Source organism: Malus sylvestris, chromosome 6 (genome assembly GCF_916048215.2).
Source record: "Malus sylvestris chromosome 6, drMalSylv7.2, whole genome shotgun sequence".
Lineage (NCBI taxonomy): Eukaryota > Viridiplantae > Streptophyta > Magnoliopsida > Rosales > Rosaceae > Malus > Malus sylvestris.
In genome coordinates, this window is record NC_062265.1 from 30,478,376 (window position 1) to 30,490,618 (window position 12,243).

At 39.6% G+C, this 12,243-nt stretch overlaps 1 protein-coding gene and 1 pseudogene across 1 annotated transcript; both read right to left on the minus strand.

Moving 5' to 3' along the window:
• Positions 1-558: 558 nt before the first annotated feature.
• Positions 559-2,465, minus strand: LOC126626237 (uncharacterized). Its single transcript, XM_050295481.1, has 4 exons — positions 1,852-2,465; positions 1,680-1,738; positions 1,457-1,532; positions 559-874 (listed from the first exon to the last, which is right to left on the minus strand). Exons 1-4 carry the CDS (start codon positions 2,400-2,402, stop codon positions 730-732), a joined length of 831 nt encoding a protein of 276 aa, XP_050151438.1. The 5' UTR covers positions 2,403-2,465; the 3' UTR covers positions 559-729.
• Positions 2,466-9,155: 6,690 nt separating this feature from the next.
• Positions 9,156-10,970, minus strand: LOC126626246 (uncharacterized; annotated as a pseudogene).
• Positions 10,971-12,243: the final 1,273 nt, after the last annotated feature.

Genomic DNA, 12,243 nt, shown 5'->3' on the forward strand with positions numbered 1-12,243 from the left:
AAAATGAGGTATGTGAATAACACATCCCCAAAAATTATTTAGCACACAGATTCGATTCTCGAACATATCCCGGTCTTTCTGTCGTAACTCGCGCGCCTAATTTACATGCAAGATCAAAGTGATTTTGTTCCTTTTTAGTCAAAACATTAGTGAGATTTTTTTTGTTCTTTCTTTGATTTGGTTTTTTCTACATTTGGTACTAGTTGGGAAATTAGGTGGATACAAAATTTTAGATTTAGGATTTTCTAAATCTTGGTTCAAGTTAGGAATTTCTGCATTTTGGTTCTAGAATTGGGATTTTCTGTCTTCCGAAATTCTGAACTAGGTTTTTCAATTGGATTTGGAACTGGCCTGTTTCAAACGGTTCGGGTTAGGTCCGGTTCCATTTTTTAAACCGTGACTACTAGCCCAACCTCACCCTGTTTTATTTCCAAATGAGTATGGTTCAGTTTATCAACGTTTAAGCAATAATCCAATCATCAACTTTCTGTAATTTAGTTTACAAAATTTTGTCTATAAATTTAATTTCTCTAGCATTATCCAAGAAACAAAATACAATTGAGAATTCCAACATTGAATAGCACAAACAATTAAGATGAATAACCAAGGTAAACGCAACAATGTACGTACAAAATCACAAACAGCTCCAAAATATTTGGAAAGCGAGCCAAGTAATTAACTCAAGGCAATTAATTCACAATCCGACGTTTTTCTGGTTACACAACCTAATTAACTGATTATTTGTTGGCCTAGCGCGAAGAAAAGACATAAACCAAATACTGCCACCATTAAATGCAGAGTCGATGGAATCACGGCCAGTCGCGAAACATCAAATTTAAAAGGGTACTTGCCGAGAACCAACTTTCTCCGTAGACTGCACGGAAAAAAGAAATTCTCAGTTAGGGATCCAGCCACTACTCGGAAAACAATTTTAACAAAAAGTCCAACAACAACGATGACAACAAAACCTTATCTCACTAAAGTCTCGTTTGGCAACTTCAAGTCGGATAAGATAAATAGTCATCAGATAAAACTCACCACCGACTACACACCATCATCTCCATGGCTTCTATCCTTTGAAGCCAAAAAAATAAGACAGAAATTTCTCGTAATATTGAGTTTAATTACCTCACAGCATCCGGTTTTCTTAAGAAAAATATATAGCTGCTTATCCATCAAAACGGGGGATTCTTATACTCTATCACGTAGATACATTTCTGCTTGAGTCATCCCAAACACTCATTTAAGGTTCTTCATCTTCTGGAGCTAAAATGACCACAAGTCCTATCGTTCCAGAAATTCCACTAAGATTTAATCACACCGAGAGTTGCTAGATATGTTATGTCAATCCTATTAAATATTAAACAACTCTACCATCCCTTTCCCCAAGTCTTCTGTTACCAAGAAGCAAGAAGTTTGCATAGTTTAAGTTAGGAGCTTTAAGGTGTGAACTTACAGCATGAATCTATCACTACCCTCAATGCCCACATCATGGACTTTAGAATCCGAGGCAGCGTTGTTCTTGGCAGTCTCTTGTGAAACACAAATTTACTATAAAACACTAGAGCTCAAAGACGGGTAAAAAACCTAAGAGTCCTAAGACACGTTCACAATTTATTTCTTTTGCTACAGAGGTATTAACAAATAAAAGGATGTCATACAAACACATTTATTCATCACCTTTTTCCTAGTCATCTGAAAAATCTCCTCTTTTCTGGGTTCAAGATCCCTGCATCCTCTGAGGCACGAAATACTCAGAAATCAAATAAAGTTGCAATCCGTAAAATACAACAGAATATCGAACACTAAAATTTAAATAACAAGGAAAGGAACGGTCAAGAAGAAACTTACGGTGTGAAGCTGAAATTAATGTCAAATAGCCCATAACCCTTAATGCGCAAATCACAAACACTAGAATCTAATTTCTTGATATGCATGGTTCCATCATGGACAATTTTGAATGTGGTGACAAACAGCTCTTGAGACTCGTCTTCTATGCAGGTAGCAGCAGCTTGGAGAAGACAAAACTCCAACTTCCCCAAATGAACCAAATACTCGGTCGGATTAAAACCGTGACCATATTTAATATCCTCCTTAACCCTACTCTTCAATCCTGGAAAGAAGACTGGTTTCTCTAAAAAATAGATAATACAGCCATCTTCCTCTGAATCTATCATGAAAGAGAAAGCTATAACCTTCCCGCACTGTATAGATAAGGCATAGATAGTATTGTCCACAACCACGGCCCTCCCCTGAAAACCACAATAATAAGCATCACTTCTAGCAATATTGACTTGATGCCAAGTATTGCTATCTATATTAAAAACCATTAGCTCAACTCGACTATGACCTAGTGAAACCAAAATACAGCCGTAACAAACCGCGTAACCTGTTATGTCCATGTGGGCCTTGTCACGAGAATATTCAAAATGGGGGAGAGATTCCCAAGATTCAGAATTAGGATTATAACGTTCAAACAATGCGTCGGGCATCTTTATGAAGCATACTGGGGATGCAATTGTTAGACCAAGTCATAGTCCGCGTGAGGTTTCAAGAGTTCGTGATCAAGTCCAACTGTTATCCAACAAGAGTTAGTTTAGGTTAAGACTCTTTCAAATATTCCTTTCCGTGTAAATCCCAGTGTGATCTTTCTGTTGTATCTTTGATTTTCAACTATCCTTGTAAATAGGGATTTCAGTTCCCTGATGTAATCTGAAATACATTATAAATACATGCAGCCCATCACTGATTGGGATATGCAATTGAAGTGAAACTGTGAGTGTTGTAAGTTTTACATGGTATACGAGCCCTAGCAGTCTAACGACACATATCAGTTTTTTTTCTTTTCCATGGCCGATTCTAGCAACGGTGCTGCAACCCAAACCTCCAACCCCGCCAATTCCACCATGAACCCCTTCTCGTCGTTGACCACAGTGGTGAATATTAAGCTGGATCGGACCAATTATCCTCTATGGTTGGCTCAGATCTTACCTGTTCTCAAAAGTCGGGACCTGATGGGTTACGTCAATGGGACGGTTGTTTGCCCTCCCAAACAACTTTCTGGCAGTACAACTACCAATCCTGCGTACACAACATGGGTGCAGTACGATCAAATGATACTCAGCTGGATTAATGGATCGCTCACGCCGTCTGTGCTCTCGGTCGTGGCCAGCAAGAGGACCTCTCGTGCTACCTGGGAGGCTCTTGAGCAACGGTATGCCTCTACGTCCCAGAATCGCATCTTGTTTCTGAAGAATGAACTACTACAAACAAAAAAAGGTGATTTGTCGATTGCTGATTATCTTGATAAGATGAATGCTATTTCTGATAACCTTGCCCTAGCTGGCAAACCTGTGGATGATGATGAACTTGTCCAGATTATTTTGAACAATCTTGGGCCTGCTTATGAGATGACAGTGAACGCTGCTCAGGCACGTGATACTCCAATCACGTACCCTACGCTTGAGGCGCTCTTACTGACAACCGAGAGGAGGATGACTGAGCAAGCTGCTCCCCTCATGTAGGCTGCTCCTATTAATGCCTTTGTCACTACCAGAGGTCGTGGTGGACGATCTCGTGGAACTGGACGAGGAATGGCTCCAGCTGGACGTGGTGGTGTTGCTGGAAACCAGCGTGGTGCCAATCCCCGCAACAATTATTTCAATAACAGTGTAAGACCTAATTTTGCATGCAATGGTGAAAAGTTCAATAGTGCAGGCGAACGGATTACTTGCCAAATTTGTGGAAAACAAGGGCATCCTGCCCTTGATTGTTACCAAAGAATGAATACTGCGTATGAAGGAAGGATCCCAACCAAGAACCTCACTGCCATGGCCACCTCTCCAATCCCTCTTAACCGACAAAACAATGGTCAGTGGCTGCTTGATACTGGAGCCAATGCCCATGTCACTCCCGATCTTAAGAATTTGGTTAATCCAAAAGAGTATCACGGTAATGAGAATGTGGGTGGAGTAGGTAATGATTCTGGAATTTCTATTTCTCATCTTGGTTCAAATACTTTACAAACTAAATCTTGCTCATTTGAATTGAAAAATATCCTAAGATGTCCCACTGCTTCCACACATATTATTTCTGCCCACAGATTTACCCTAGACAATCATTGCTATATACTTATTTTCCCTCATTTTTTCCTTGTCAAGGACCTCAAGACCCGGAAGACGCTTTTCCACGGGAGATGTGAGAATGGCTTATACCCATTTTCAGGTGGCGGTGGACAGTTTAATTACCCTATTTCAGTGTGTGTCGGCGTTCGAGTCTCGGCTCATAAATGGCATTCACGCCTTGGGCATCCTGCCTCGTCTATTGTCCAGTTTTTAATTTCAAATAAGAAAGTTCCAATTCTTGGTGCTTCCAATGTTAAGTTTTGTCAGTCATGTCCCTTAGGCAAGAGTACTAAATTACCTTTCAGTAGTTCGGAGTATGTTTCCCAATTCCCTTTACAACTTTTGCATTCTGATGTTTGGTGTTCGCCCGTTAATTCAGTTGAAGGTTTTCGCTATTATGTGTTATTTGTGGATGATTATTCTCGGTATTCTTGGGTTTTTCCAATGAAAACTAAATGTGAGGTCTTTGAAATCTTTGTGAAGTTTAAAGCACAGGTTGAAAATATGTTTAACAGGTCTATCAAAACTCTTCAATGTGATGAAGGTGGTGAGTATAAAAGTCATGTATTTCAAACCTATCTTGCCACTCATGGCATTTCCCAAAGATTTTCGTGTCCAAAACATCCTGAACAAAATGGCATTGCCGAAAGAAAACATCGTCACATTATTGAGACTAGTATTGTCATGCTTTCTCATGCACATATTCCAAATAAATATTGGGTGGATGCTTGTTTAACAGCTACTTATTTAATTAATAGGTTGCCAAGTCGTGCCTTGTCTCACAAGTCTCCCTATGAACAACTGTATGCCAAAATGCCAAAATATGAAACTCTTAAAGTGTTTGGCTGTCAATGTTATCCCTGGTTAGTGCCTTACGCACAAAATAAACTCCAACCAAAGTCAAAACCCTGTGTGTTTTTAGGTTACTCACTGAATCATCAAGGGTACAAATGCTTAGATTTGTCCACGAGACGAATATATTTGTCTCGCCATGTCCTATTCAATGAGGACACTTTTCCATTTAAGGAACTCACATCTTCCCTGGGGAGCGTTGGATACACAGGTAATATGACTTCCCCTGACTTATTATTTACGTTTCCGCTTTTATCTCCATCACCACAGTCCACTTTGTTGCTTCCTAGTCCGCCTTCACAGGTCCAACCCCAACCAAATCCCATATCTTCTGCTATTCCTCAGTCAAATAACCTCATCCCAACCTCTAGTTTACCTGCTCCTAGTGACCCACCAGCCCTAATGCCTTTAGAATCCTCTAGGTCTGCCACCCCATCTTCAAATGAGCAAGAGGCGTTACCAGTTCCTGAACTGAACCACTCCGTGTCAGTTGATGATCACGGTCCTACTTCCTCCACCCAACAGTCTGTGCCACCCGCAAGAATGACTACTCGTTCACAGTCTGGCATTCAAAAGCGTAATCCCAAATATGCTTTGCATGTTACTATTAATCCTTCTCTTGTTGAACCAACATGTTTTAGTCAGGCCATCAAGAATCAGGAATGGAGGAATGCCATGGTTCAAGAGTTCAATGCCTTACAGCGGTGTGGTACCTGGAAGCTTGTTCCGTATCATTCACGCATGAACTTGTTGCCTAACAAATGGGTTTTCAAGCTCAAACAACGTGCAGATGGCTCAGTTGAACGGCATAAGGCGAGGCTCGTTGCAAATGGCTTTCATCAGAAGCCTGGCATTGATTATACAGAAACTTTTAGTCCCATGGTGAAGCACAGTACTATAAGGCTTGTTCTTAGTCTTGCGGTTTCACACCGATGGTCCATCCAACAGTTGGATGTACAGAATGCGTTCTTGCATGGATTTTTGAATGAGGATGTGTATATGCGGCAACCGGCCGGTTTTGTTGATCCGCAGTATCCTAATTATGTTTGCAAATTGCAAAGGAGTATCTATGGCTTGAAACAAGCTTCTCGAGCTTGGTTTCATCGGTTCTCGGAATTTTTGCTTCAATTAGGGTTTCAAGCATCCACTTGTGATTATAGTTTGTTTGTTTATAATCACAACGGTGTTTACTTGATTCTCTTGATATATGTGGACGATATTTTGTTGACAGGGAATAGCTCACGGCAAATGACTTGCTTAATCAAAAAGCTGGGCACTTTGTTTTCCATGAAGGATTTGGGTCCATTACATTATTTTCTCGGAGTTGAAGTCAAATATGTGGATGATCAGATGCATTTGAGTCAAGCTAAGTATGCGTTGGATTTGTTGCAGCGTACCACATTCTTGGATGCCAAACCGATTTCCACTCCAGTTTCTTGTGGCCAGAAATTGAGTGCTTATGATGGTGAGGCACATGACAGTCCAGACGTATATCGAAGTGTTGTTGGCGCACTTCAATATCTTACCATCACCAGACCCGATCTTTCGTATGCTGTGAACCAGGTTTGTCAGTTCATGCACTCTCCAAAGACTACACATTGGACGGCCGTCAAGAGGATCCTTCGTTATGTTAAGGCCACGTACAATCATGGTCTTCTGTACAAACCTGGTAATACACATCTCACGGCGTTTTCCGATGCTGATTATGCTGGAAATCCTGATACTCGGCATTCCACTGGAGGTTTCTACATTTACTTAGGCTCCAATCTTGTGTCCTGGAGTTCTAAGAAACAAAAAACGGTGTCTCGCTCGAGTTCCGAAGCTGAGTACAGGCAGCTGGCTTACACCGCGGCGGAACTATCATGGCTACGGTCACTTTTTCGTGATTTACAGTTACATCTTGTCTGTCCAACGCTTTGGTGTGACAATATCTCGTCCATTGCTTTAGCTTCGAATCCAGTGTTTCATTCGAGAACGAAGCATTTGGAAGTTGATTATCATTATGTTCGTGAGAAGGTGGTTCGTGGTCAGCTAATGGTGAATTATATTTGTTCCCAAGATCAGATAGCTGATTTGTTCACTAAAGGCTTGTCTGCTGTGCGTTTCAAACTTTTAGTATCCAAGCTTCCAGTTGTATCTCCCCCTGTCAGCTTGCGGGGGGATGTTAGACCAAGTCATAGTCCGCGTGAGGTTTCAAGAGTTCGTGATCAAGTCCAACTGTTATCCAACAAGAGTTAGTTTAGGTTAAGACTCTTTCAAATATTCCTTTCCGTGTAAATCCCAGTGTGATCTTTCTGTTGTATCTTTGATTTTCAACTATCCTTGTAAATAGGGATTTCAGTTCCCTGATGTAATCTGAAATACATTATAAATACATGCAGCCCATCACTGATTGGGATATGCAATTGAAGTGAAACTGTGAATGTTGTAAGTTTTACAGCAATATTATAGAGCTTGCCATAAGCAGACATAAAAAATGAAACTGGCTTAGATGCTAGAGGACGCTTTAACGTTTCTAATGACCTAGTCCTTGTGTTAAACGTATAACCACTGTACGAGTCGTACTTGTAACGGGTGTTGACAAAGCGATTGAAACAGTTGAGCCCTTCATTCAGCAATAGGTAAAATTTGGAGTTAGAAGAACTTCCTGGCAACTTGGTTGTCACGGTGGCAGTATCCAAAGCCAAACTCACACCTTGTACTCGAAAATATTCGTCTGGGACCACAAAAGTAGTCCTATCAAAGAATGTGACGACAGGGTCGAGTACATTGCCTAGCCCCATCACTTGTCCTCCTTTTTGGATTTTTATTTCATATAATCCACATCTATATGGACCAGAAACATAACACACCAGCACATATACAGAGTTTAATTCCCCTCCATGTCCATGGATGTGCTGAAAAACAATACTGCAGATTTAACGATAATCCACCAGAAATATTAACCCTGTCAGAAATTTAATACAATACCTCGATTTTGGGCTCGAGAATAGCTCGATCGAGAGAATGAGAGAGAGATAGCAGCAGGTGCGTGTAGTTTGTCTGTGATGTGGTTGAGACAGAGAGACTCGAAGAAGGTGGGCTGAAGAGAGACAGAGTCGAGAGAGATGAGAGGGTTCGAGTCGAGAGGAGGCCGAGTCTCAGAAATTCAGAATGACAGAATGACACAGGATTCGCTCCTCGAACATTTCTCAGTCTTTCTGTCGAAACTCGCGCTCTTAATTTGCATGCGAGACCAAATTGATATTGTTCCTTTTTAAGTCAAAACATTAGTGAGATTTTTTTTCTAGTAACAAAAGAAGACGGAGGAGATCCGTCAATCGAGGTCTCTGTCGATCCTGGTTTGCCTTTTGTAGTTTGAGATCCTTCAAGAGAGACTTCTAAGGAGATCTGTCGAGTTTAGAGTTTTACTCAATTTGGTTTTTATTGTTCCTTCTTTGATTTGGGTTTTTTTTTTGCATTTGGTACTATTTAGGAAATTAGGTGGATACAAAATTTTAGATTTGAGATTTTCTAAATCTTGGTTCAAATTAGGAATATCTGCAGTTTGGTTCTAGAATTTGGATTTTCTGTCTTCCGAAAGTTTGAACTAGGTTTTTCAATTGGATCAGAAAATGGACTAGTGGACCCGCTGGAGCCGGCCTGTTTCAAACGGTCCGAGTTGGGTTCGGTTCCATTTTTTAAAACGTGACTACTAGCCCAGCCTCACCCCGTTTTATTTCCAAAAGAGTATAGTCCAGTTTCATTAAATTTGGAGCCTGCCTGGCCTGGCCTGTGCCCCCTAGTATGAACACTATTCAGGTTTTTTTTCACAAATCAATCTCAAATAAAAGGGACAGTAGAAGGGGCCAAATTATGAGAACTAACTAGAGGTGCAGATTTTATAGAACAAGAAATGACAGAAACTGCTATGGTATATATTTCTTCCAATTCAAGCATCTGAAGTCGTTTCGTACTTTAAAAGGTGGTTAACCTATTTGTATTGGTACAGAAACTGGATGAAAAAATTTGGTCTTCTCGATTTGGATTTGAGATTTCTTCAAATATTGGAAAGTGACGCCATATTAAGAGCTAGTTGATTAGTGAAGATATGATGCAAACAAAATAAGAAAGATGAATAACCAAACCATAAACAACTCCATAACATGGAAAAACTAACACTTTTTTCTGTTACGCAATCTAATAGATGGATATTTGTTTGTATAAGAAGTATACAACAAAAACGAATGCCATCACTTGGACACATACAGGCAATGGGTGGAATGCTGCAGCCAGTCGCCTAAGCTCATACTTAGGAGGCCACTTCACCCTCTTGCTTGATTTTCTGCAGCAAATCAAGAAATGCTCAGGAAACCTTATGGGCTACAAAAACCAAAGAACCAATTTGAATGTAGTGATGGCAAAATTGGTTTTACAATCTCACAAGGGAAATTGTTATTAACAGTCCAAAAAGGTCATCTGACACACCTCTTTCCTTTATTTTGTAATTAGTGACAAGAACAGATGTTAAATATTCAGCGTACTCCTCAGCACCAACCATTGTAATCTGTAAACTTGAGGCTTCTCACTGTGTGTGTGTGTGTGTGTTGGAGATAAGTGTTGGTTTTATCTCCAGAAGATGAAGAACCGTTAAACAAGAGCGTCCAAAATGACTCAAAACCAAAATGTATTTATGTGATCAGTATAACCGCAGTTTCCTATCGATCAATACGTTATAACAGCAGTTTAACAAAGCCAAGAGAAGTAGAATCTGGCACTGTCATATAGGAATGCCTATCATCATAAGGAGCAAGGCTTCCATGAAAGTTTACACATGTGGAGAGGTGCAAGATAGATTAAGGGTTATTGTGCCAATTCAAACATTAAAAAAAGAAAAAGAACAGTTCAGCTAAAGTCCACCTCTGTTTATCTAGAAGCAAGAAATGTGCATAAGTTATATTAGAAAAAGAAATGAACTTACATCATGGCGATGAAACCATCTAAGGCATTGTTCTTCTTGGCTCTCCCCTGTGAAATAACCCAATTTTATTATTAAAAACAAGAGCTCACAGACAAGTAAAAAGCTTGTCGACCAAAGAAAAAGACAAGTACAAAACTTGGGGCTTGTTTGGTTTCCTTCCCGGATCCAATTTTTTGTTTTCACAAATGATGAATGTAGCTAAATTCCTTCATTCTCATTAGTCTCAAAACAAAAAATTGGCTTCTATTGATAAAAGGTATTTAACAAGGAAAAAGATATCGTATAGATGTATATTTAGTCACCTTTTTATGAGCCAACCGAAAACTCTCCTCTTCTTCAGGCTCAAAATCCTCACATTTTCTGAGACATGAAATACTCGGAAATCAAATGAAGTTGCAATAAACCATATAACAAAATTTTGGAATATTGAACTGAATATTACAAAGAAGAAACAAAAAAATGGAGGAGAAAGTATGAACTTACGGCATAAAGCTGAAACAAATACGAAGTGTACCATAATCTCCTATGTGGAAATCACACACACTAGAATCTAAAGTCTTGATATGCATTGTTTCATCATCACAGACAATTTCGAATGTGGTGATAAACATCTCTTGAGACTCCTTCCAATCAGTTGAGATAGTTTGAAGAAGACAGAACTCCAACTTCCCCAAATGAACCAAATACTCTGTTGGCCTAGAAATACGACCAGATTCCGTACTGTCCGCAACCCTACTCTCCAGTCCTGGCAAAAAGAATGGTTCCTCTAGCGAATAGGTAATACGACCATCATTCCCTATTTTCATCTTAAGCGAGAACGCTATAACCTTTCCACGTTGTATAGATAAGGCATATATAGAGTTGCCTACAACCACGGCCCTCCCTCAAAAAGCAGAATAATAAACTTCCTTTCTAGATATATCAACTTGATGCCAGGTATTACTGTCTATATGAAAAACCATGAACTCAAATCGAAAATTGCATGTTGAAACCAAAATACATCCATGACAAACAGCATAACCTGCTATCTGCATGTTGGACCGTTCCCGAGAATATGCAAAATGAGTAAGAGATTCCCAAGAATCAGTTTTGGAATCATACCGCTCAAACAATACCTTCGGCATCACTCAGAAGCACTGTGGAGATGCAAGATTATAAAGCTTTCCGTATGCAGACATAAGATATGAAACTGGCTTAGGTGCTAAAGGAGGCTCGAATGTTTCCAATGACAGAATGACACAGGATTCGCTCCTCGAACATTTCTCGGTCTTTCTGTCGAAACTCGCGTTCCTAATTTGCATGCGAGACCAAATTGATATTGTTCCTTTTTAAGTCAAAACATTAGTGAGATTTTTTTTCTAGTAACAAAAGAAGACGGAGGAGATCCGTCAATCGAGGTCTCTGTCGATCCTGGTTTGCCTTTTGTAGTTTGAGATCCTTCAAGAGAGACTTCTAAGGAGATCTGTCGAGTTTAGAGTTTTACTCAATTTGGTTTTTATTGTTCTTTTTTTTATTTGGGTTTTTTTTTTGCATTTGGTACTATTTAGGAAATTAGGTGGATACAAAATTTTAGATTTGAGATTTTCTAAATCTTGGTTCAAATTAGGAATATCTGCAGTTTGGTTCTAGAATTTGGATTTTCTGTCTTCCGAAAGTTTGAACTAGGTTTTTCAATTGGATCAGAAAATGGACTTGTGGACCCGCTGGAGCCGGCCTGTTTCAAACGGTCCGAGTTGGGTTCGGTTCCATTTTTTAAAACGTGACTACTAGCCCAGCCTCACCCCATGTTATTTCCAAAAGAGTATAGTCCTGTTTCATTAAATTTGGAGCCGGCCTGGCCTGGCCTGTGCCCCCTAGTATGAACACTATTCAGGTTTTTTTTCACAAATCAATCTCAAATAAAAGGGACAGTAGAAGGGGCCAAATTATGAGAACTAACTAGAGGTGCAGATTTTATAGAACAAGAAATGACAGAAACTGCTATGGTATATATTTCTTCCAATTCAAGCATCTGAAGTCGTTTCGTACTTTAAAAGGTGGTTAGCCTATTTGTATTGGTACAGAAACCGGATGAAAAAATTTGGTCTTCTCGATTTGGATTTGAGATTTCTTCAAATATTGGAAAGTGACGCCATATTAAGAGCTAGTTGATTAGTGAAGATATGATGCAAACAAAATAAGAAAGATGAATAACCAAACCATAAACAACTCCATAACATGGAAAAACTAACACTTTTTTCTGTTACGCAATCTAATAGATGGATATTTGTTTGTATAAGAAGTATACAACAAAAACGAATGCCATCA

Excerpts from the sequence above, each read along its gene's own strand:
- LOC126626237 (XM_050295481.1), bottom strand. The coding sequence starts at position 2,402 with ATGGACATAACAGGTTACGCGGTTTGTTACGGCTGTATTTTGGTTTCA. Across the intron at positions 1,533-1,679 it reads TCAGATGACTAGGAAAAAGG|AGACTGCCAAGAACAACGCT; the intron begins TGATGAATAAAT and ends GTGTTTCACAAG. Across the intron at positions 875-1,456 it reads GGTAGTGATAGATTCATGCT|TCTACGGAGAAAGTTGGTTC; the intron begins GTAAGTTCACAC and ends TTTTCCGTGCAG.